This window comes from Lytechinus pictus, chromosome 2 (genome assembly GCF_037042905.1).
Source record: "Lytechinus pictus isolate F3 Inbred chromosome 2, Lp3.0, whole genome shotgun sequence".
In the NCBI taxonomy this organism is placed as follows: Eukaryota; Metazoa; Echinodermata; class Echinoidea; order Temnopleuroida; family Toxopneustidae; genus Lytechinus; species Lytechinus pictus.
In genome coordinates this window covers 36217360-36244287 of record NC_087246.1, presented here as the reverse complement: position 1 = coordinate 36244287, position 26928 = coordinate 36217360, and the positions used below count along the sequence as shown (strand labels likewise).

The following is a 26928-nucleotide window of genomic DNA, read 5'->3' as shown; positions in this document are numbered from 1 at the left end:
AGGGGATATGGTCCCTCTCTCTCCCCCTCTCTATCTCCCCCTCTCCTTCTCTTATCCCCCTTTCACTGACCCGGTGCCTTCACCTCTCTCTCCCCTTTTCCACGCAATGCATTGAATGTATATATGTCATATTCCCTCGTATTTTTTTTAGATTGTCTTGAATTTTAAATCGTGATGTATTATGTGAATGATATCTGATTTATATCACTTTATAAGTCTTCTGATTTCAAATAGCTTTTAGTGTTACTTCTGTATACTTTTGAAATATGTAAAATAAATTCAAATCAAATCATATCAAAAACTTGAAAATGTCCACCAAGTATTATTTTGAATTCAATTCAATTCATTTCAATTCAATGCATGTTCGCCCCATACTTTTATTGGTTCAGCGAATCACTTTCAAAATCGTTCCTGCCCCTGATAATATTCCACCTCTCGTTCATTATTATTGTATATTTTAGTCTGTGTAAATATAAATGTTCGTTATTTAGATTTATGGGTAAAATGAAATTCAGGGGAAAGACCCCAGCAATCAAAAGTTGATGTTAAGTTGGGGTTGCTGAGGCCCTTAAGGAAATTAAATCTTGTGGGATACTCCTTCCATCCCAACACTATCTCCCATTAAATTCAAATCATAACTCTTAATCATAACTCTTAATCATGAGAAAAAAGTTTTGTCGATAAAGCGTTTCCTTGTCTTGGTAATCGACATCCCCGGTCTTCATTGTGTGTGTGTGTATTTGAGTTTTGTCAGACGTGTATCAATCAGATATGATTATTTACGTCTGGGACCGACCTTTAACGTCACCATCCGAAAGACGTGACCAGGGCTCGAACCTCGAACCTCTGCATCAATTTGTAACTTCCCCACAGCTTGGATTACAGCCCGATTACAGGCGCACGCCACACCGCCCAGTCATTGCCTTTTCCCGTTTCAAGACTAGAGATGGCGCCACACCAGTAAATATTTTGTTTCGGCAAACAATACGACTCGAATTTCGGCGTGCGTAGCAACCGGCCAAATCTCGAAAAAGACTCCTAAAAGTGTACTAAAATTACTTTTTATTCACTTGCAATAATAAACTAGTATGTCTATGGAGGTAGACATTACTGTAGAAGATGAAGGTAACAATGAGGAGACAGAAATGGACAAGGAAAACAACGAGAAAAACTTGCTTCGTAGCGGGAGCAGAGCACCGAGTCGAGCGAAGAGCCGCGGCAGCATCGGGGACCAGAGAAAGGTGCGTTACGATGGCCGCCGATGCGCTTACAAGTTACATAAATGTTGCATGCCACTCATTCAATGAATTACTATATATAACCCTGTTCTCTGTTTGTTACTGCTTTCTGTTTGGGGAAATAAGGTTGGCAATGTTTGGCTTATTTTATTTTGTACTTGGGGACAAATGCTTGATTTTTTTTACCAGTGAGTCGAGTTTCACTTTCCATTTATTCATCATTGACATGGTAATGCCAATGGTATATTAGTAACTCCCATGTGATCCTCCTTATCTAATTTGTCTTGTTTTATCCATATATGTTTGATTTTCTGTATTTGTATTTTAGTGTTTTCTTGTTTACTTTCCTTCCATACTTAAACTTGCATAACTTTGTTTTTTGTTTTTTTCTGGTATCTTTGTCTGGTCGATTTTACTTTTCAGCTTGATTTAATTAACTTTGTGTATTCTTATCATCATTCTGTTTTAGGTCCAGTTCAAATCTACTCGACTTTTCTCATTCTTTATATTTGATTTGTTTTGAATTTCCATTTTCTTAGTTTTACACCTTTTTTATTTATTTTTTTATTCTCGGTCTCTTTCAGCTTGATTCAATTAACTTTGTGTATTCTTATTATCATTCTGTTTTAGGTCTAGTTCAAATCTACTCGACTTTTCTCCTTCTTTATATTTTGATTTGTTATGAATATCCATTTTCTTTGTTTCACACTTTTTTTTATTCTAGGTCTCTTTTCTACCATGACTAACCATCTATCTTTATTTCACCAGCTCAGGAAGATCAAGCTGAAGGCCCTCAAGACCTCTTTTCACCAGGACAATTACAGATTTTATTCCCTTAATCGCATTATACCCACAGGCCTCCAACTTCATTGCACTCCCGGTCTCGGTACGCTCACACCTGAACTTCGCAAACGATGGAACCAGACCTTACATGGAGCTTCAGTTCGATTAATTAACATCCTCTCTGAACAGTGTATTGCTTCTCTTGATTCTTTTTCAGCTGACATCAGTAGCCTGGAAGACGAACTACGTTCTTGCTGTACCCAAACCCAATGGCTTCAGTATAATGATGAAATTGAATCTGATCTCTCTAAACACAGGTCTCTCCTCACTGAACGCAGGAACAAGAAAATAGGCAACCTCACAAAGAAGCGACAACGGTCAAACAGATTTAGACGACATACCAACAGCAATGATGTATCCACCCATTTGGTTGTTAATCTCTCATCCTCCCCTCTCTCCCAAGCAGAAACCTCTCTTCTCTCTAAAGGTCTCAAGTTTTGCCCCACGCCACCAGAAGTTGAACAGATAGCTCTCAGCCAAGACCTCTCTACATTCTATCGCAGGATACGTCTCAAAGAGTTCTTTTTAGATGCACCCCCTTCTGATCCCGAGCCCTTCTACAAGAAAAGCACATGGATTCCACCTAAGAATAGAGTTCCTTCCCTTGAAACTTACATCCAAGCTGTCTCATCCCAAGTTCGCTCCACAGATACCCTCGACACCAGAGCACATGACAACCTTCCTCGAGAAGAACGCCAGGCTCTCTCATCACTCAAAAACAGGTCCGACATCATCATCAAGCCTGCAGACAAAGGATCAGCCGTCGTTGTTATGGACCGCCAGCAGTACATCGATGAAGCCATGAAACATCTCAATAATCGATCTCACTATGCACTCCTCGATTCTGACCCTACTTGTAATTTCTCCCTACAGATCCAATCGACACTGAATGACATGAAAGAACGCGAGTATCTCTCTGAGAAGGCCCACAAATTTCTCTCCCCTACTAATGCTAAACCTGCCCGCTTCTATCTCCTCCCGAAGATCCACAAACCTGGCAACCCCGGTCGACCCATCCTCTCAGGAAATGGTTCCTCAACAGAGAACATCTCCCTTTTTGTTGATTACCACATTAAGCCCCTTGTCTCACGTGCACCCTCTTACATCCACGACACTCCAGACTTTCTCAGGAAACTAAATGACATCAAGGACCAGATACCCGAGACTGCGATCATCGGCACTTTCGATGTTTCTTCACTGTACACCAGCATTCCCCACGACGAAGGTATCCAAGCATCATGTGAAGCCTTGGCCGCCAGTGGCCATTCCAGTCCCCCCATATCCGATATCAAATCTCTGATGTCTCATGTACTAACAAAAAACAACTTCACATTCATGGGCAAGCACTACCTACAGATATTCGGTACAGCAATGGGCACCCGGATGGCTCCTTCATTCGCCTGTCTCTTCATGACGAAGCTGGAACAGCAGATGTTAGATTCAGCCCCCTGTCGCCCATGGATTTGGTGGCGTTACATAGACGACATTTTCTTCATCTGGACCAGGGATGAAGACAGCCTCCATACTTTCATTGACCACATCAATTCCTTCCACAGGACCATCCAATTCACTTCTGATTTCTCCCAACAGGAAACCCACTTCCTTGATGTTACAGTCCAGAAAAAGTCTAATGGTATCACCACTACCCTATACTCTAAACCCACAGATACCCACCAGTACCTCCACTCATCCAGCTGCCACCCCCGTCACTGCAAAACCGGCATCGCTTACAGTCAAGCCCTCAGACTTCGCCGTATCTGCTCCGAGGACCCTGATTTTTCCTTCCATGCCAGGAATCTGCAGAAACATCTCTGTGCTAGGGGCCACGGGGCCAGGGCAGTCCAACTGGCAATTAACAAAGTTCGTTCTCTCCCCAGATCTGAAGTTCTCAAACCAAAAAGTGACAAGGAGACCACCGACAGAATACCGCTTGTGACCACCTTCCATCCCAATCTACCCCCTCTCCGCAAAATCCTGTTTGATAACCACCACATTTTACACACTTCTGATCGTCTCCAACAGGCCGTTCCCGATACTCCCCTTCTAGCATACCGACGCCCACCGAATCTCAGGGACCTCATTGTTCGTGCTGAAGTGCCCTCCCTCACTAACCATTCTTCTCCCATACAGCATGGCACCTTCAAATGCACCAGCAACAGGTGCATCATATGTGAAATACACCTTCACGAGGGCGATACTTTCACCAGCAACTCTACCAGCCTGTCTCACCAAATCAAGGGCAACATCACATGCACTACCACTAATGTTGTATATCTCATCACTTGCAGAGTTTGTAGGGTACAATACATAGGGGAAACCAAGACCACACTCAAGAAACGATTCTACGGGCACAGATCCACCGTCAACACAGCAAAGCTGGACACTCCAGTTGGCCGCCATTTTAACCTCCCCAACCACTCCATCACTGACATGATGCTACAGGGCATCGAATCTTTAGGTACCCGTCCTGACTCAGTCCGTACTAGCAGGGAGAAGCTCTGGATGAGACGACTTCGCACCACCCAACCTCATGGCCTGAACATCCAAGAGGGGAACGACTGATTTTTCTTTCCTATCCACTTTCAATTTATATATACATATAATTTTTCCCCTCAGCTCTTTTGAATAGTTACATTATAGTTTCTTACTCTACTTTCCTCCCATATCTCATACAAGCTCAGCTCCAATTTTTCCTTCCTTATTCAGGCGATATAATAATTATTATATATGTATATATATATTTGTTTTTTCTCCACTCACCTCTTTTAGATTTACCACATTTGCTTATTTACATGTATACTATGGTTTCTTCATAATACACCCCCTCTCTTCTATATTTGCTTTTACCTTTTTAGGCAATTTGCTTCCTCTTTTTCACATATACAGATTTTTTTTTTTTTTTTTCTTTCCTACTATATAGTCTTATGTTTTTTCCCGTCACACCTAGCGGATTACCATATCAGTTACACCATATGTGTATATATTTATATATTTTTTCATATCCTTTTCTTTTTTTGGATATATTTATATACATATCACTTTTAGATACATATTTACACTTACCTTCTTCTCTTAGTTTGTTTAATGCTTTATCATATATACTTATATGTCTTTTTCACATTATCAGTTGGTCCCCATTCTTTTTCTTCTTTTTTCCCCCCACTCTTAAGCACCAGTTTATTAAGCCTTTCTTTGTAACCTGTTTGACCCACCTCTCACTAATTCTCTGGTTATTCATCCCTCTATCACTGTTTTGTTCCAGATCCTGTTTGATGTTGCCTGCCTCATTATCTTAATCCCTCTTGGCCTTACTTACACTAACTTCCCTTTGTGTCTGCCTACTCCTTTTCTTTCATCCCCTTCACTAACCTGATTGGTCTTCTCTACTCACTAATGCCCCTTTTGTCTCCTTGTTTCTAGTGTTGCTGTAGCTTGTTTGTGGTCTATATTATGGTTGTTCCACTTTATATGTTTGTCATTTTGCCTCCGACGAAGATTCTGCTAGGATCGAAAGCTTAGGCCCCTTTTTGACTTTACAATATTAGTAACTTGTCAATTGTCTTGCCTTGGCTTGGGCTTGGCTCAGCCTCAGACGACAGTCTAAATTGAATTACATGTAGGATGGGGGGGGGGGGGGGTCGGGTGTCCGGACACTTTATATTTTTGAAGCCTTCTTTTATACTAAAAACATGAATTCAATAGTTGTAATCATCTTCTAGAATCTAGTTAGTTCTCTATAATATTTCTTAACATTTTGTATACCCAGTTGTTGTGTGTCCGGACAGGTTGTGTGTCCGGACGATCAATTTTAGAAAGTCATTTGGAAAAAATTACAAGCGAAGTTTCATCAAATTTTAGTACAAAATTTTAGAAAATATTATAGAGAACAAAATAGAAGATGATAACTATTGAATTAATATTTTTAGTGTAATCTTAAGACAAAAAAGAAGGCTTCAAAAATATAAAGTGTCCGGACACCCGATCCCCCATCCTACTAAAAATTGACGAAACTTCGCTTGTAAATTTTTCCAAGTGACTTTCTAAAATTAATCGTCTGGACACGCAACCTGTCCGGACACACAACTGGGTATACTAATAGGCTTAGGGCCTACTAGTTAGGCCTATCATTTTTAATTGAAATAGAGATTGAAAAAAATGACAGTTTCCTTGAAATTTTACTTTCAACCAATAGAGGGCCTACAGAAAAATATGCCCAAAATTCAAGTTTTTGAGTGCTCTGGTGAATACAAATAGGTCTACATGTATGATCCCCGATTGAGTTACTAATGAAAATGAATTGCAGAGCTCTGTATGGAAATGAGTATTTATTCATTACAAAAGTGGTATTTTTAAAGGACAAGTCCACCCCAACAAAAAGTTGATTCGAATAAAAAGAGAAAAATCCCACAAGCATTACACTGAAAAATTCATCAAAATCAGATGTAAAATAAGAAAGTTATGACATTTTAAAGTTTTGCTTAATTTCACAAAACTGTTATATTCACATCCTTGTCGGTATGCAAATGAGGAGACTGATGACATCACTCACTATTTCTTTTGTATTTTATTATATGAAATATTCAAATTTTCTCCCTGTTGTCGTGTGAAATAACGATTAATTCCTCCCTGAACATGTGCAATTAGCATTGTTTAATGCTATTTGGTTCAATCAAGTTAGTCTTATTGTCAAATCTGTAAAAAATGAAATATTGTTTAATTCAAACAATAAAAAACAAAAGAAATAGTGAGTGATGGACATCATCAACTGACTCACCTAGTTGTGCATATCACTGTTTTGTGAAAAATAAGCGAAACTTTAAAATGTCATAACTTTCTTATTTTACATCCGATTTTGATAAAATTTTCAGTGTTATGTTTGTTGGATTTTTCTCTTTTTATTCAAATAATTTTTTGTTGGGGTGGACTTGACCTTTAATGATTTTTTTAATGTGTGTGGAATACTGCATGGATCTACTATCTACATGTAGATTTCCCACAGCCAGGCAGAATGGTTGCAAGTGGCTAATATTAGAAGAGTGTAGTTGATTTCTTATTGATTTACAAAATCTCTCGTGAATGAACAACTCACTTTACAAAATGTATGCTCTTTCCATACACAAAAACAAAGAATTATGCAGAACCTGCCCTTTTTGAATTATTATCAATTGAATTGTACTTCAATGATCAATCATTTTGGAGTCAATCTTGATTTATTTTGTGCTTTATACAAAACTTTTCAGACGATAAGTCGGACAGGAAGCCGATCAGCATCTCGACCCGATAGTCATCTTTCTGTCAATGATGAGGAGGATGAAAGCAGGGCAGCATCTCAACGTTCCCTCTCTAGTGAGACCACTTGTGGTTTTGATACAGACCTAGAAATTGAAGGTATAACAAACCATTTCCTATCCTAAAAAAATAGTTTCATATTACAAGAGGTAAAACTTGAAAGAGATGTTGTTGTCAGCTGTCATGGTAATGTTATAATTTGCTGATTTCGAAAATGTAAGAATAACTGGGAGAAAAATAGGAAGTATTCACTACAATAAAAACTAATAAAAAAATTAAAATAAAATTAGAGAGCCGGCAACTCAATGTCTAAGGAAAAGACACATTGTTCTTCATTTCGGCCTCCGGAACTTTCTGTTAAAGAGACTGAGACAATGGCTTTACTATTAGGCAATGGGGTATCAAACAGTGAATTACATGATAATACTAGGTAGGTACTCTAACTATTCAAATGATAGCAAATACCCCATGGAAAAGTTATAACTCTATTGCTTTGATTCCCTTTTTTTTTAATGTGTGAATGACAATTGCTGTTTCTTTATAGTGTTACTGTATTCAAAATGATATCAAATCGCTAACTTTAAATGCAGTGCTAAAATATATATTTATTGGTTTGGCATGATAGAAGTGATTTTTGAAAGGAGTATTTTAAGGTGAGTTAATTTTTTTTTTAATTGTGGTTACATAGTATGCTTTGCAATTTTGTAGATTTTTTTAATGATGAAATCATAGCTCAATAAGTACTTCAAGGATTTTACGGGTAAATTTGAAAAGATTAAAAATGTAAAAAGATTGGTAATTGTATGTTCCCCATCATCTAAAAATGGAGTCGCGCTCTGTGATTTATTCAAATCAATGACATCTACAACTCTTGTGACTATAAATACTTAGCTAACTTAGTTTAAAACGTGGACAGAATCACACACAAAAAAGAGGTAGGGTCCCAGATATTTTAAATAATGATATTAATGATAATAATAGATATGTCTGCTTGTTATATATTCATTTCTTTCTTCATATTTGTTAATCTAATCACATTTGTCTTCAATTTTAGTTTCATAAAATTTGAAAGGGAGGTCCTTGGGCTATGGTGATTTGATAAATCTTTTTCCTCTCGTGGCATCCATTTGATTCTCCTTTATCTTATTGCTTGTGTTTTTGACATTTTTATGTTTGTTGATTACATATCAAATAGATACATGTAAATAGTATATTTGTATTCAAAGTTCCCCATGTGACGATGTGACTGCCTTTTTTTTTTTAATTGGATGTGTTTTTGAGCATTTAAGTTTGGAGATTAACAATACTCCTTATTTGCACTGATTTATCATGTTTTTGCAGCTACAATAATGGATATGAGAAGGAGTAAGAAAAATGAAATGATTTACTTTCTTTTAACATTTGTACTCATCCTAACAAAGAGAACTAAATAATGTGTACATTTTACACATGTACACATACTAACAGCCAAACCTAGCATGGTGTGTATTTTTTTAAGGAATATTAATTAAACAGCATATTTCAGACTTGTCGATTAACTAATGTGGCTATAATATTATACCGATAACATTCTAACTGTTCTAACAAAGTTAATACACGGTGTAACACCTGTCTGTAAAAATTTACATGAGAATTGCAATATAGGAGACAACACTTGAACATTATATTTATCAATACTGGTAAGAAAAACTAAATATTAAATATTATCTTGTTTATTTGTATGGATGATATCATTGCAATGTTAATATATAAAAGAGAGACGAAGAGGTAATAAATTGTAGTTCCAACAAAGTTTATTTCCAAGTCCAAATTTTCGACTGAAACCTCACGTCTTCGTCAGGGACACAAAGCTCACAGTGACAACATATTGAAATAACAGATGCATTCATCATGTATGCATCTATGACCACTGTGAGCTTTGTATCCCTGATGAAGACGTGAGGTTTACATCAAAAATTTTGTCTTGGAATTGGAAATAACTTTGTTGGAACTACAATGCATTACCTCTTCGTCCCTTTTATCTCATCTGTGTCCAACATGCGGAATGTAATAAAATGTTTTATATATATATATATATATGCGGAACGACAAACCTACTCAAGGTGACGGCTCGAAAACCCTCAACAACAGACGAGCTGCCAAATCAACATCAAAAACCCGATGGACGCCACCTGGAGGAAGAAATGTCCACATCGACAGATATACATGTAGTGTGGAACGTCATCTCGACAACTTTCTACGAGACTTCAACAACCATCATGATACCAAGCCTGATCCCATCCAACACCGTGCCATACAGAGTCTGCAAAGCAATGAAAGCATCATCATCAAACCAGCAGACAAAGGGGGAGCTGTGGTGATCCAGAACAGGGAGGACTACATCTCTGAGGCCAGACGACAACTCTCTGACGAGGAGTACTATGAACGCCTTGATGCAGACCCTACAACAGATTATGTCAAGCAAGCAATGGACTGTATGAATAACTTAAGTAGTGTAAGTGAGTGTCATACGCTTGTGCCAGAAGTACCCAGGGTAAGTGAATTTTACATGCTTCCTAAAATTCATAAACTACCAAAGATAGTAAGTGATGTCACTGATTGTGATGAGAATGACGCGCAAGAAGTCGTATCCAAAGCCAAAGATCACAAAATCATTCCTCCAGGAAGACCTATAATATCTAGTGTCAAATGTCTTACTGAAAACATGTCAGAGTACGTCGACAAGAAACTCCAGGCGTGCCTTCCCAAAATCAGAAGTTATGTGAGAGATACCACTGACTTTTTGAACAAGATCAAATCGGCAGAAATCACTCATGAGTCCTTGCTCGTAACTATGGACGTCAAAAGCTTGTATACCAATATACCTCACGAAGACGGTATACAGGCTCTACGATCCTTCTTGCGCCGTCAATCTGAGTACTCTAATTCTGAAATTGACGATTTAGCATCACTGTCTGAGTTCATCCTCAAGCATAACTACTTCAAATTTGACGATGAATACTTTCTACAAAAGAAAGGCACAGCCATGGGTACTAAAATGGCGCCAGCGTATGCCAACATATTCATGGCCATTCTAGAAGAAGACTTTCTCTCGAATTCTCAGCTCCAACCGACTCTGTACCTCAGGTACATTGACGACATTTTCATTATCTGGCCTCATGGGGCTGATGAGCTTAAATCTTTTCATGACAGATTTGAGTCACAGAATCCAAATATCAAATTCACTATGGAGAGCTCGAGAGAGAAAGTCAACTTCCTTGACGTCACTCTCTCTACCAGTGGGCACAAAATTGAAACGTCGGTGTACACGAAGCCAACCGACTCGTTTACCTATCTCAATTTCAACTCGTTTCATCCTCGACACATAAAGGAGTCAATTGTATACAGCCAGCTCCTCAGATACAAACGCATCACGTCCGATCCTAAGACCTATGAAGCTGATGCCATTCAACTTGGCAAACGTTTTATCGAACGTGATTACCCCGTTAACATGGTAAAGAAGGCAATGAAAAGGGTCAAAGAAAAAAATAGAGAAGATCTACTTAATCCAAAAATGAAGATCAAAAATGAAGGTAGAATTCCCTTTGTGTCCACATTCCACCCTCAAACTAAAAAGCTTGCCCAGACGGTTAAGAAAGAGTGGAGTGAAATCACGGCGGACAAGCATCTCACTAAGGTCATGCCTAAGGCCCCGTTGCATGCACAGAGGCAGCCTCCCAGCCTTAAAAGGTTGATCGTGAAGAGTCGGCTACCGGGACCCCCTCAACCTAAGGGTAACCAACCCTGTGGAAAAGCCCGTTGTCAAATATGTCCGCACATCATAACCGACAGCTCAGTACACCTCCCTACTGGTTATGCAATCAAACCTCCCAACCACAACTGTGATTCAAGCAATATTCTGTATTGCTTACTCTGTAGCAAATGCCCAGATGTAACATACATTGGAGAAACCAGTACTAAATTTAGGACAAGATTCAATAATCACAGGTCTACTATCCGACATCACCGCGATGGTTTCCCGGTAGCTGAGCACTTCAACAGAGAAAATCACTCTATCAGTGATCTCAAAATAGTCCTTTTCGGAGGAGGTTATAAATCCGCGGAAGAGAGGAAACTCGCTGAACTTCGAGCCATTATTCATAGCCGAAGTTTTCAGTATGGCCTAAACAAGGATCTGTCTTGGCTGGACAAATACAATTTTTATAAATAATTTCAAGAATTTCTCATAGGTTTATTATCATTATTATTGCTCTACTCTCCTCCATACACTATTAACAGTTGATTTCAAGATAGAGTGATTTGGGAGGCCATTGTCACCTCCTTTTATCGTAATTTATTTTCTTGATATATTATAAGCCTTTATCCTTTCTATTCTTGCATTTTCATGATTGTGGTGGCGTCATAATAAGTGATTGTTACGTAACAATGATATCCTCACGCGATAATTTTTACAGCCTGCGCCTGCAATATGCTTTTTTATTATTATTATGATGGTGATGCTGTTTTGTGCGCGGTTCCATGACTACCACAATCATGAATGTTATTATTTCAGTTCTTGTCTCTGTGAGCTTTATTGTATCCCTGAGGAAGACGTATGTTTAACGTCGAAAATTTGGAATTCAAAATAAACTGTTGGAACAAAGTACAATGCATTACCACTTTGCCTCATTAATATCTTCTATGTCCAACACGCGGAACGTAATATCGTTATATATATATATATATATATATGCATTTAGCAGCAGTATCAGATTCAGGATTGAACAGTACATGTAGGGGTTCTCCTGGTTTATTGAAAATGAATTCTGACATTAGGTCAAAGGTAACCCACATTTTCAATTTTCCTGTCAGTATTTTATTTTTTATTTTTTTACTTTGTAAGTAAAAAACAAAATAGTGGTCACACTTCTCCAATCACACACTCCTTGATAAACATTAGAAAATGAGGGTGGGGTTAAAAAGTTCTCAATACTTTTCTTAATTGTCTACCCCCCCCCCCCCCCCCATCTTCCCCAATCCACCTGTGTGCATCTGTAATTTTATGATTTGGTTCATATATAGTTTGAATGTCGGCAAGTAAATTTCAATTTAATTAGAAAATTTAAATCTGTAGTTCCCATCACTGAATAAGAAAGAATCTTCTAAATTTATCAAAATGGAGCAAAAATATATTTGAAGGGTAAAGGAAAATAAAATAAGGGGGGGAGATGAATTTGCTTATGTTTCAGAGTTCTGATTTAATCAATGATGTTTTCTTCTTTCCAGCATTAAATAGGTATTAGGTACAGGTATAACTAGCATTGTGACGATTTAAAATGAAGATGGACTTTTTTTCTCAATAATGACATTATCCCATTCTCCTAATTCATCATTGTGTATTATTTACTAACAAACTGAATGATAATTTAAATTAACTTGACTTGGTGTATGTGTGGCTTTATCGTCCGCTGATCATCTTTTATTTTGGTATTAAGTGAAAACTAATAGCCTAATTGTACTACCGTAGTTTTGATGTGAACTCTGAATGCATGAACTTGTTCTTTGTTTGAATAAAAGCTTAATGACAATGTGTGGCATAAATGCAGATATTTACTTTCAACACTTTTGCTTGTAAACAGTGAAGCTCTTGGGAGGCTTTAAGTGTCATGGTAGACAATGAAACATAAGCCAGAAATGTAGATTAAATTAAGAGAAAATGTCTGCACTTGTATGTACTATTGCAAGAAATAATATAAACTATTCCAATGAAGACTGCTTCCTATATAGTATGCGTTAGTTAGGTAAAACCAAATAAACATTGAAATTATTAAAGAAAATGGGGGTAGAAAGGGAATGTTTGAATGTCAAACTTGTTGTTAGGTTTAGAAAGTTCTTTATAAATAATTAGTGCTACTACATGTAGTAGTTAAATCCAGATGTTGTCATTCCTCCTCCCAGGAAACTTTAATGAGATGCTAGGAAGATTAACTTCTTATTTTATCTTTCTAATTTTTTTTTACAAGTACAGTATATTCACTCTGTAATATCAGTTTTTCCCAGCTGATCTTCTTTTTTTTATATATACTTTTTCAGTCTTAGCCTATGGAATACTTATGTTATTAATTCTTTAATATAACAATATCGATCCAATGTGTGCATACAATAAATAGGAAATATAATATACAGAACACATTATAATTGACTGAAATTAAAAAGAATTACATATTCGTGTTATTTTACTCTAGAGAATATCAAGACTATTTAACACTTTTTTTGCTATTATCTGAGATATGGTAGTAAACATAGAACATAATCGCTGCCATGTATTCGTAGTTTTAACAACTTTATAGTTGATCTCCTTATTGTGATTGTCATGGTGCATCAAATATCATCGAAAGTAACTCGTATGGATAGTATTTTTCCATGAAATATTTTATCATTGGCTGTTGGACAATATTTTTTACCAGAGCAGTTTAATTATTAATTGCCAAGTTGCCACTGATGGGAAGTACATGTTGCCTGATATTTAAATTTAGAGATACAGTAGTTTCTTGGAACTTCTGGAAAATAATTAGAAAGAAATTTTACAGATAAATGAAAGATCACATACCATAATAAAGAACAGGTGGGTGTTTCATAAAGCTGTTCGTAAGTTAAGAGTGACTTTTAACGACTGGTGAACCTTTCTTACGCTCTAAATAATCACCAATGAACATTTAATGGTGAATATCATTTACCACAAAAAAGGATCACCCGTCGTTCTTAAAGTTGCTCTTAATTTACGATCAGCTTCATGAAACGCCCCCTGGTGTGGAAGATGCAATCTAAAATCTCTTTGTAAGCAGGTAAATTATCAGTTTGAATATAAAAAGTAATTAAAATTTAGAGATCTTGAATTTTTGATATTTTAAACCACTGTAATGGGAATGAGATAAAAATTTCAGGATACAATATTCTGCTGTAAATCTATAAGATTTGTATTCCAAGTGCCTTCATGGCGTAGGCCTACATACAAACTTTACTCTAGACAGGGCACTGAATTTTATTTATAGGCTAAATTCAAATATGTTCAAAAAGAATCTTTTGAATCATAAAAAAATGGTCAAAGCACATTTTAAAGATATAGGCCCGTATTCTGAAGTCAGGTTTAACTTAAACTCAGGTTTAAAGTTGTGGTTCAAGTATGGGAAGCCAAAAGTACCAATTTTTGTTTTAAGTTGTACGTTTTTTATGTTTACTGTGCTCTTTCCTGATTCATCAATGGTGAAGACAATCATCTATTTATACTTCCTAGACAATTATGAATGATTTGAGAGCCAAATGAGCTGAAATATGATATCTCTACTGTTAGTGATTTATGTAACAATTGGCTATCCATACTTAAACCACAACTTTAAACCTGAGTTTAAGTTAAACCCGACTTCAGAATACGGGCCTATAACATTAGAAGTCCTATTCAATTCACATCATTGAATCTATTTTTGAGCTTTAGGCTACTTTTGGATGATTTTATCCTTGCCTTTTACATTCAAAGTTTCCCTATTCTTTGATCTATCTAGAGGCTCGTGAGGATTACGATCCCTCTGGGCGCACCACGTACAAGGAGGCGTGTCGTATCAATGGAGTGATTCCCGTCTCCTACTTCCTTCGTCACATTGGAGATACAGAGCTTGTGATGAAGCACCATGGGTTAGGTCCAGGGGGCGCAAAGGCCATTGCTATTGCCCTGGTCGTAAGTAGCTCCCTTGTCATTTTCTTTGCATATCATTTTGAATTCGGGGGTGTAATGAAGCACCATGAGTTATGTCCGGGGGGCAAAAAAGTCATTGATATACCCCTGGCCATAATTTTATGTGGCTATGTTGTCATTTTCATTGTAAAATTGAAGGTAGAGGATCCAGGGGAGGGGTCATCTCTCATTCTACTTTGTACACTGGATTTCAATTTTTGTTTGTTTGGTACAATCCTGGGTTATTTCCTCGGCTGAAAACGTATTGGTCTCAATATTTTTTGTTTTCATTTGAGCAGAAGATGTACATGCCTTATTGCACCATGCCATTACCCTTATCCCGGCCCCACCCCCTCCCTCCCACCCCATGGGGATATTCAGATGTCGCTAACCCCAACACTCTCACTAACTAATTAACCTTCTTTTTTTTTCTTTGTTTTTGCAAATACAAACACATCATTATTTTTTGTCTCGCCTGCATAACAGAGCGAGACTATAAGCGCCGCTTTTGCGACGGCGGCAGCAGCGGCGTTGTCAGCATCAAATCTCTACCTAATGTTAAATTTTTGAAATGTCATCATAACTTGGAAAGTATATAGGCCTAGTTCATATACTGGGACTTGGACATAAGGGATTTCAAGTATTACTGAACATCCTGCCAAGGTCAAAGGTAATTTTAGGGTCAATGAACTTTGGCCATGTTGGGGGCATTTGTTGAATTCCATCGTAACTTTGAATGTTTATGGATCTCATTTCTATATCAATTTATTTATATTAGACATTTTCTCATTTCAAATGATTATGTTGGGGGAATCAAAACGAAATCTTAACCAAGGTTTAATACAGCATTTGAAATGTCATAATTTTGAAAGTATATGGATCTAGTTCATGAAACTTAACATAAGAGTAATCAAGCTTCAGTGAACATCCTGCATGAATTTCAGGTCACATGGCCAAGGTCAATGAACTTTAGCCGTGTTAGGGGTATTTCTTGAATTGAAATCATAACTTTGAAAGTATATGGATCTAGTTCATGAAACTTAACATAAGAGTAATCAAGCTTCAGTGAACATCCTGCATGAATTTCAGGTCACATGGCCAAGGTCAATGAACTTTAGCCGTGTTAGGGGTATTTCTTGAATTGAAATCATAACTTTGAAAGTTTATGGATCTAGTTTATGAAATATAGACATAAGGGTAATCAAGTATCACTGATCGTCTTGCACTACGCTTCGGTCACATGATCAAGGTCAAATGTCATTTAGGGTCAATGAACATAGTATTTTATTATCATGAATGATGTTTTGTAAATGATCATTCTATAGTCGTTTTGAAAGTCATTACTGCCGCTATATTGAATCGCGCAATGCAGGGGAGACTGCCAGAGGCGTTCCACTTGTTATAATAAAATTTAAAAAAAGATAATGCCATATCCATGAAAAAACTCTGTATTATTTTCCTCGCTTTGTTCCTACTCAGTATCTTTAACAATGTAACACCATATTCTGTCAATTTATTTTCGTTATGCATGGTGAAAAATAAAACAAACAACCTTTATGCACAAAAGATTAGAGAGAGTTGCATTACCTAGTTAACTTTGTCCAAAATCATTGTGTAACATATAGAAAGTCTTGAAAAATTATTATGCTTTATTGAGATTGTATTTTGAATACTTTCAATAATTAATTTGATTCTGTATGTGATCAATTGATTTATTTTAGACCAACACAACAATCGTAAAGCTGAATATAAGTGATAATTGGTTGGATCCAGAAGGTGGAATTGCAGTATCAGATATGCTGAAAGAAAACTGCTATATTGCTGAATTAGTAAGTATCCAAATCGGACATCAGTTTTTGTTTGTTTTGTTTGTATTTGTCTCATTGTTTTTCAACTATTGGATGTGCCACATTCCCCAGAACGCACTGAGATTCGACCTGCGTTAAATTTTGATTTTTTTCAAATAATGGTCTTTATTGATACATTAAAAACATTCCTTGTAGCCAAAAGCTGAATTACAAATGCTCGTACAAAGTAAAATTTTCACATAGGAAATTGACAAAACTGTAAAAAAACAAAATATATGTGGATTTAAAAAAACCAGGCAGTCAATACACAGTAAAGAATGAACTTTATTTGACCTTGCAAAGGTAACCAGAAAAACCAAATGAAATGTGAGTGGCGGTAAGAAATTAGTCTGATTAACCAGCATGAGACATCAATAAGTGTTCAACACATGTGGGAACAGACAAAGTAAAGACAAAAGAGATAAAAATAACCAAGCGTAGGAGATCATTGAATTATAAGGAGTGCAATAAAACGGTATAAAGAAACAAAAAGATGGTTTGCAAAGTCGAATTTTTCTAATTAAAATTGAAAAAGATTTTGTGTTAATCACGGGGACATTCAGGTTTCAGAGGTCATTGGGTTAAAATGTCATTGCAAAGTAGTATGCTTATTAATGACAAACCATACAATATTTCCATTTTATATGAACATTTCAGGTTTTCTAAGAATAATAATTCAACATTTATATAGCACTTTAATGTGATGCTGTTTCTTTAGAGTGTAATAGTTCATTAAAATCTTAGACTTATCTAACCCTTCAACTTGAAATTTGTTTTATAGGATCTATCAGAAAACCGACTAGGAAGTGTTGGAGCTTCTGCTGTTTCAGAAATGCTTCTACAGAATAGTACATTAACCCATGTTACGCTATCAGGTATGTGTTTTGTTGCTTCCCGGCAAATTCGAAATGATTTCAGAATGTTTATAAACAGTTTTCAGGACATTCAGAATACCTTGTTAAAAACTTTTTCATAACTTTTAGATGTTTTGTAGACATTTTTTAATTTTCTGAAAACATTCTGTGCTTGCTGTGTTGGGCCTTGTGTGCTATCAGATATATTCTTTTTAAATGACATATCTATGAAATCCTATAATTCAATTTGCTAAGAACAAATTTGTCATAGATTTCTCGTATTTGTAATTGATACTGTATCATGTTCTACGAAAAAAAGGTCACTGGATACCTAAATTATCTTTAAAAAAAAAAACTGTTCTCTCATTTTTGTAGGTTTGTTACTTATGAAACGTTTTCTACATTATTTTTTTTTCACAAGTGTAAAATTCATCGACCTGAATGACAAACCAGAGTTTTAATCCTTGAACATTGTGAATTTTAATTGTGCAGGATGTGATGTAGAGTTCATTCATATTTAGGGTTTAGAGTGTTGGGTTATATTTGGAGATTCTGTTATAAATACATTTATAAATTACATAATAAGCATGTATCTCTTTCTATATAATTTACATTATTTATCATTCAGGTCAAATATTAGATTTTCATAGTACTTTGGCTTATTTTAGAGAGTCACCATTTGATGTTACATTTTAATTTTTCTTAGATTTCATGGCCAATGAAATTAAGCTGTGGATCAAAGAAAAATAGAATTATATTTTCTGTTTAGGGGCTATTTCTGTCTTTTCTCACTCCAAACTACCTTAAGTACTAATATTGAGCCCAATATTAATTTGTTGAAGTATTGTTTTTAATTTGCAGGTTCATTTTTTTATCTTTAGGATTTGACATTTCTTGGGCTCTGGCCCTCATCAGCCAGTATGTATTTTTCCACTCACTTCTATGGATGACACTATGTGTGGCAAATTTACCACTTAATGGTAATTGTGCAGTTAGGCCATGGCTTTGGTAATGAAGTTGATATAATGAAGATTATCTACTTTAAATATTGTATTGGAATAGAATATTTGTAGATAGCTATTGCTATATAGTAATGCCTATTATCATCATTTCTTCTTTCTAGGAAATGGCTTTGAGGATAAGACAGCTGATGCTTTTGCCGATGTCATACTTGTAAGTATTCTGTTCGTCAACATGTTGATAACTCTCTGAGCTGAAAGTTCGGGTGAAATAAGTCTTCCCTTTTAATATGTCACGTTGGTTTTGGATGGTAGCAGAACAATTAGATACACATAAATTGCTGTTTGGTAAAATCCACCATAGGCATTAGCACAGACCATTATCTTTTGTTTTTTGGTGGGATGAAAAAATAGATGCCCCCCCCCCCTATGAAGAAAGTATAATCCTTTGTGCTGACTCCCATGAAATCCGCAAAAGAATAGTTATCGATTTTGTAAAGTATATCCTCTATGACATGTTGTTTAATATAAAAATACCATGAGGTGTTATTTTCTAACTAAATGGATCATGATTTTACTGAAATAAACGGGGCACAAAATAACGACGCAGGGATAGAGAAAGTAAATCACTTTATAAATCACTTTATTCTCATCTCCTCCATATCTCAGTTCAGTTTAAGTTAAGTCCAATAGTCTTCAGACCTCACAAAAACCAAGTTCATATAATGAATACAACTACCACAAGGTTGAAGAGTCAACTGCCAGGTTGCATGGTACATGTATGTCTTACATATCAAGGGTCCTTTCCAGGACCCACCCTAAAAACCAACCAAAAAGTTTTTCCTATTTATAAAACACCTGGGGGGCGTTTCATGAAAGGACTTGTCGGACGTTTTATCCGACAAGTCCCATTTTATCCGACAGTTACCATAGGAACAGTGCCTCTCAGCCAATCAGAATCAAGGAAAGATGTCAGATCTGACAACTTGTCGGACGAAAATATTGATGAAACGCTCCCCTGGCCTGGTGCAGGCATACAATACAGGCTGACCTGTATTGTACATAACTTTCTTTCATTCAGGCTCAATGCCCAAGAGTTATGCTTGCACCTGTATTGCATATCACTACATTACCTTTGGTACATTCAATCCATAGTCAAAACACATTTCATACATGCATCTCTGTACATGTATACATCAAGTCATCATGAAATAGAAATGACAATTAATGGAATAGATATCGCCTGATATTTAGTGGGAATTGCTCTCATTTAATGTCACAAAATGAAAAAATTATACTGCTTTTGTTATGCTGTGAGGGATTTGCCAAACCCTGATTAATATGTTTCCCTCATAATACAGCTTCTATCAAAACCAACTTGATCTCAGTGTGGCCTTTCCCTTTTAAGCAACCAATTTATGATTTTGTGTGGTAACGGTTTTGAGAGGTGTTCCCTTGTTGTTTCATATCAAACTTCTTGAACATAGCAGAAGGGAAAATATAAGTAAAAAACAAGAATATGCAATGTCATCACAGTCATGATTGTGAAAGCCCTGTCTTATCATATAAACATGATTCTTTAGAACAGAAGCTTTGTATTTCTCTAGATATATGTGATATACATGATCAAATATCAAGCATGTTTTGTAGATAAGACACTTCAACACTCGAGATCAAAGACTTTTAATGCCTTACAATAACATGTTGAGTCTCATTTTACTTTTTTATTGTCCCTTGTTCCATTTTTAAAAAATTCTCTGTTCCTCTATTTCCAAATGATTTTATATGAGCTGTAAACACAATATATGAGAATAATGTGATATATAATTGACTACTGAAATTGACTTATTGATTTAATAGTCATAGCCATATTAAAGAAAAAAGGGAAAAAGTTTTTGTGTTTGGATGGATTAAAAAAAAATTAATTGTATCATCAACCTTACAGTTCAGTGGGTTTGAGAGAGAAGTACATGTAGGTCAAACTATTTGGGTGTTGTATACCGTGTTTACATGTGATCTGAACCAAAAGCCGATGCAGAATCGGCTTTTGGTTTATCTTGCACCGCGTTTACAAGCTGCATCGGCTTGCAGTGCAGAATCGGCTCACATGTCAAAAACCTGAAATGATACGCACACCAACAATATACGTCATAACAAAGACAACGCTTGATCCGTGCGCTTACAATTACGTCACAATGGTAAAGTAAATGAAATGTGCACCAATTGCCGATGCAGAATCGGCTTTCTGTTTACACGTAGTAAAAAAGCCAATTCTGCATCGGCTCGCGGTTCTGAACCTACTACTTTGGTGGTGCAAAATTGCCGATTCTGAACCGAGAGCCGATGCAAGTTAATCGCGTTTACACGCTATGAAAAAGCCGATGCTGCATCGGCTCGCGGTTCTGGCCGATGCAAAAGCCGATCAAGTGTAAACAAGGTAGTAGTTTGATGAAAAGGTACTTAATTTCACAGGACATGCCTGTTTGAAATTAACACGAGCTAGATGAAATTCACTCAGAGCAGGTGTGTAATATACCCTCACTGGTATGTTGAAAATAAGAAGCTTGTAGATTACAGGAGATAAGAAATCTACTAGAAATAACCAGCAAGTTGATTTCAAAGTAATTTAATTCTTAAACAGGTAATGATGTAAGTTTCATCAGTGTGATACAGAAAATTAAGATTTAAAGGTTAGCTTGCTATGAGGTTGTTGTGATTTTTTTTTTTAGATAGTGTATGGCCTTGTGAAAATTAACTACTTGCCAATTGCAATCTGATATAATGCGGGTTTATTGCTTCAGGGGACGTAAATTGCATGAAGCTTCTATTAGTATGCATTCAGGATATTGCTTTGAATAAAAAGGTATTGACTATTGAAAATAATTCTCTATAGGATAACAATTTATTTTAAAAACATAGTAAAGTTGACAATTATTGAATTCAATTCTACATTTCATTAGTTTTACATCATTGCTCTGCTAGCATGATGGCATGATATTTCAATTAATGATACTGATACTTGATTTTCTCTTCTCCATATTTTGATTCTTTAGAATAACAAGAAGTTAGAATATTTGAATCTAAGCCATAATGATTTTGGTGAGATGGCAGGAGCTATTCTTGGACCAGCAATAGAAGAAAATATCACCCTTAGACATCTAGATCTTAGCTGGAATCACATAAGAAGAAAAGGGGCATTAGCTATCACTAAGGGTATTATGGTAAGTATTAGGCCCCAGTCATATTTTCTGCCTGCAATTCGGTGGGTTCACAATACGGTGCGCCATCTATCAGTTGCAGCGGACAGGCCAATTTCTAACTTCGGGGTCGACATCCCGCGTGCAGGCGCAGGCAGCGCACAGTACAGTGTACTGCATTATGACTGTGATGCTTCAAAAACAAAAAAAACATGTGGCAAAAGCGGAGGAAGAATTTACCGAAAACGGTCTAAATTTCGCACAGAAATATGCGGCAAATTTCTCTCCCACCTCCTGGACCATGGTAAACAGCATAATGCCATGGCATGCATACACTATAGCGCGCAACAGAGTCGACTGTTTCCCATGGGGCATTGCGAATTTAGGCCTGTCCGCTGCAACCGATAGATGGCGCACAGTATTGTGAATCCATTGAATTGTCTGCCAGAGATCATTGGACTAGTGAAATAAGGAAATACATTATAGTGTTGAATATAGTTATAGTGCCATCTCAGGGAGAGGAGTGAATAATCATAGTAGCTAATGATATACTTCTAGAATGAATAATTTGAAGAAATACTGTCAAATTAATAATACAAATAAAAGTGAATACATAAACAAATGAATAAAAGGTGATGAAAATATTGAATATAAATGAGTCCAAATTTAATATATGCTTTGTATTTTTTTTAATAAATTAGTTAAAAGATACCATTTATTGATTAGATAGACACATAGATAATTATTAATTGATAAAGATATTGATTATAATAATTGATTACTAAATTAATGACAAAATAAAACAGTAAAATATTTTAAATGAGAAAATGCCTAGAATAAGTTAAATATAGGGAACCAATGAATTGATATAAAAATGAAATCAATAGAGGGATGTGGATTATACCACACAAAAACCTGGATCATATATTAAACACAAGTAAAATAAGGAATAAAAGAAAATATATACCAGTTTTTACAAAATCGATGCTTGATCAAGTTTGGGGTATTGCATTTAATTCATATTCCCTTTGTTCATCAGAATAACATAGGACTGAGGAAAATCAACTTATCTTGGAATGGTTTCAGCATAGATGGTGCCCAAGCATTAGGAGAAGCTCTTAAATCTAATACCAATCTGGAAGAATTAGATATTACGTAAGTATTACAATTTCTATCTTAGTGGGCCATACACATTTCTCATGAATTCTTTAATCTGATTGGTCGATTTGTTTGTGAGACAAACCTGTATTTACCTACTTTACTGGGTCACAAACTTCAAACAGGTAATATAAGCCCGTATACCTGTTTGGTGTTTAGCTGTTGTTGTGTAAATGTTGTTTTCATCGTTATGTGCATGCCCAGTGCTGATTTCAACCACGTAATATGAGGCCGTATTACGTGCGTATTCAAGCATCGCGCTGCGCACTACTATTTGCATTCTTTCCACTGTGATCATTGTGAAGTCACGAATGATTTTCTTTCAAAAATCACAAAATGCAGGGTTTTGCCATTTTATAAAGTTCTATTCTATTGATTTCCACTAGTCTGCAATAATATAAGGATTCACTTAAAGAGATATAATCGTAATACCCTGCTAGTTCTTACGAAATACGGGAAATATCTACCAATACGTTCTGGTTCCATATTCCATATGGCCTCATGGAATATGGAACTAGAACAGATATTTCCCATATTACGTGAGCAAGCAGGGTGTAACTATTATGATCCAGGTTATCACCTCTACTTGGAATGCAAAAGTAGACATTTTTTCAAATAATGTATTTAAGGAATTACCTCATGTGATATGTCAAGTGTATCGAAGAAAAAGAAGAGGAAGAATAAAAAGAGAAATGGGTCATTAATAAAATATCTGTTCTTTTAATCTGATGTAGGTTTTGATTCATCCAGGAAGAAATACAAATTCCGAATAGAAATAAATCTGATCATCTGGACTTCTTGGTTTGAAACGGAGAACAGTCTCACTTCCGACCCGGGATGCTTCTTATCTGTTCTTATCATTTAGAATGCAAAATCCCCCTACCCCATCGTTATATTGAAACACCCTGGTGCCACTGATGTGTTTATCAAGTAAACTTGAATTTACAAGATTTTAGGTTGATATTGTATTTTTTTCTTTCTGTTGTTGTGTTTGTTTTGACATGGCTTCAGGAATAATCGTATTTCAGCAGAGGGTGCTGTTCTTCTTGGTAAAGGCCTGACAGTCAATGAAAGTCTGAAGGTGCTAAGAGTAAGTCGGCTCCAACTGTTTCAATATTTCTGTTAGACCTAACCCATCTTCATCATAGTCAAGCATCTATTTGTCCCACTATTTCTTACATGACTTTCAGGATAATTATATTTTAGCAGAGGATACAAGATATTTATTTTCCTTATTTGAAGTTTTCCAATATATCAATTTTGAGATTCAAATGAATCGGATGTCTAAGCATCTTCTATGTTGGTTTTCCTCTGGGATATGAAGGTATTCTGCGAGGCCTTCTTCCAGTGACCTGGGCCCTGTAACACAGAGGTTAGCAAATCATCGCTAATTTGAAAGAACAATTCTGATTGGATCCTGGTCGGTCTACTGAGCAAATTGTACATGCAGCGATGTTCTTGGTAGGCCATTTCATTTAGCGATCAATCGCTAACCTTTGTGTCATGGTGCCCAGAAAAGTTAGAGCCCTCTTGAGCTAGTCTTTTTTCTGGCCTCATGTTCAAGTCCTTCTATCCTCCTAACCAAATTTTGAAAATTCAGCATTTTCACTTTATTAATATAATTATAATCAATGATGGATTCAGCCAGGTTAGTTGCAATTTCACAGGTTATATATTTTTTTTACATACAATGGGAGGCCCATCTTAAATACTGTACCTGGTGGGTGTTTCATAAATCTGTTCGTAAGATATGAATTACTTTACGCACGACTGGTGATCCTTTCTTGTGCTATGTGATATCCCTATATTTGATTTATGATCTAAGAACATGTTCCAGTCATGCGTAAAGTTGTGCGTAACTAGATCCACCCTTGGTCATGATAATTGACTCTTCTAGCGACAAAGGACCAAAGAAGAAGATAAGGTAGTCAAGGAGAAGGAGAAGAAGATAAAGAAGATCAAGAGAGAAAATATATATGACAGGAAGGTCAAGAAAAACATACTATTAATTCAGCTTGATATTGATGACATTGCTGATACTACTATAGCTGGTGTATTTTTGTTACATATTTATAATTATACTTGCTTATATATCGGTTCTTTATCGGAAGTCTCTAAGTGCTCTGAATAATTGCATAATTTTTACTTAACATAACTAATTCTTTGAATTTTTTTCTCTCTCCAGATGGGCAAGAATCCGATGCAGTCTGCTGGTTGTTATGGTATTGTTAAGGCAATCAAAGAAAATGCAAACTCACCGATGGAAGAACTTGATTTTTCAGTAAGCTAATATCCCAGGGTGTTGTTTCATTATAATAAATTACACACCTGCCTTATGCAAAATGGTGACCTTTTCTTGGTTTTAAAATCAGATTCTCATTCATTTTGAGTACTACTTATAGCTGAAGTAACACTCCAGACTTTGCAGATTAAAATTCCTCTTGTGCATCTGCGGAATGCAAATTTTCACAAATTTGATTAGGGTTATCATATAGAAAAGCCACTACCGCTACATTTAAACCTATAGGACAAATCAAGGGTAGCTCCCTTAGCACAAGAACAGTTCACCACTCATGCACAAAGATATGTTATGTATTCTTTGAGTAATTGAGATATGAATTGAAATGGTGCAATACATTCTCTGCTATTTAGTACAAACACAATATTTACATCTAGTATACAATGAGAATATTTTTTGTGTGTGTCCTCGTTGGTGTTTAGAGCTTACATGTAAATGTTTGTCGTGCTAAGAATTTTTTTTTCAAGTAGATTGTAGATTATCTGATATGTCTGTAAAGTGATGGCAACTTAGGAATAAAAAGTGTGAAAAACCCTATTGACAATCTAACCATAATGATGTGTTAATAGCAGACTCTGAGAATCAATGCAGGAACAGGGGCATATGCCAGGTCCCATAAAACACCATTTCTTTCTGAACCTTGACCTTTGACCTTTCTCAGAGTATCCAAGTCAATAAGGACTTTGAGGCGCTCCAGAACGAGATGAAGGAGCTCAAACCCAACCTGAAGATCAAGCACGGTGGTATGCAGGTGGAGGTCAAGCCGAAACGGAGGGTCAACCCAATGGTCAAGCTTCAACGTTTCATCCAGAAGAACAACCTCCGACTTGTGGACTTCTTCAATAAGTTTGACAAGGATGGGAGCATGAGTGTAACCTATGATGAGTTTGAAGAAGGATTGAAGGTATGATTCATCCAGGGGGCTGTTTCATAAAGTTATTCATTAAGTTACTCATGATTTTATGAACTACTATATATGAATGATAATAATAATAATAATAATAATATAGGTATATTTACCCAGGGTAGCCTCTTCAGTTCCGAAAACTGTTCTCCCAGTGGGCCCTGCTATCATCATTACCCCGGCATTAGCTGAGCTGCCCAGGCGCTCAAGCATTCAAGGAATTTCTTCCTACCGGGTACCCATACCTCACCTGGGTTGAATGCAGCACATTGTGGATGAGTTTCTTGCTGAAGGAAATTACGCCATGGCTGGGATTCGAACCCACGACCCTATGGCCCGTATTCTGAAGTCGGGTTTAACTTAAACTCAGGTTTAAAGTTGTGGTTTAAGTATGGATAGCCAATTGTTACATAAATCACTAACGGTAGAGATGTCATATCTCAGCTCATTTGGCTCTCAAATCATTCATAAATGTTTAGGAAGTATAAATGGATTACTGTCTTCACCATCGATGAATCAGGAAAGAGCATAGTAAACATAAAAAACGTTCAACTTAATAAAATATTTTGATACTTTTGGCTTCCCATACTTAAACCACAACTTTAAACCTGAGTTTAAGTTAAACCTTACTT

The 26928-nt window shown here is 36.2% G+C and overlaps 1 protein-coding gene across 4 annotated transcripts in view; it reads left to right on the top strand.

Annotated features, from left to right (window-relative positions):
• The first annotated feature begins 951 nt into the window (after nt 1-951).
• LOC129254326 (leucine-rich repeat-containing protein 74B-like) overlaps nt 952-26928 on the top strand; it is a 37262-nt gene continuing 11285 nt past the window's right edge. For 2 of the 4 annotated variants that reach the window (XM_064115653.1, XM_064115651.1), the window contains exons 1-12: nt 952-1241; nt 7322-7469; nt 8712-8735; nt 14909-15081; nt 16800-16907; nt 17707-17800; nt 18903-18952; nt 21792-21959; nt 22975-23090; nt 24105-24183; nt 25279-25374; nt 26054-26296. In XM_064115653.1, the coding sequence (XP_063971723.1) occupies nt 1089-1241; nt 7322-7469; nt 8712-8735; nt 14909-15081; nt 16800-16907; nt 17707-17800; nt 18903-18952; nt 21792-21959; nt 22975-23090; nt 24105-24183; nt 25279-25374; nt 26054-26296 (1452 nt within the window). In that variant the 5' untranslated portion in view covers nt 952-1088. The remainder of the gene's footprint in view (nt 1242-7321; nt 7470-8711; nt 8736-14908; nt 15082-16799; nt 16908-17706; nt 17801-18902; nt 18953-21791; nt 21960-22974; nt 23091-24104; nt 24184-25278; nt 25375-26053; nt 26297-26928) is intronic. The other 2 variants (XM_064115652.1, XM_064115654.1) reach the window with 1 other exon arrangement.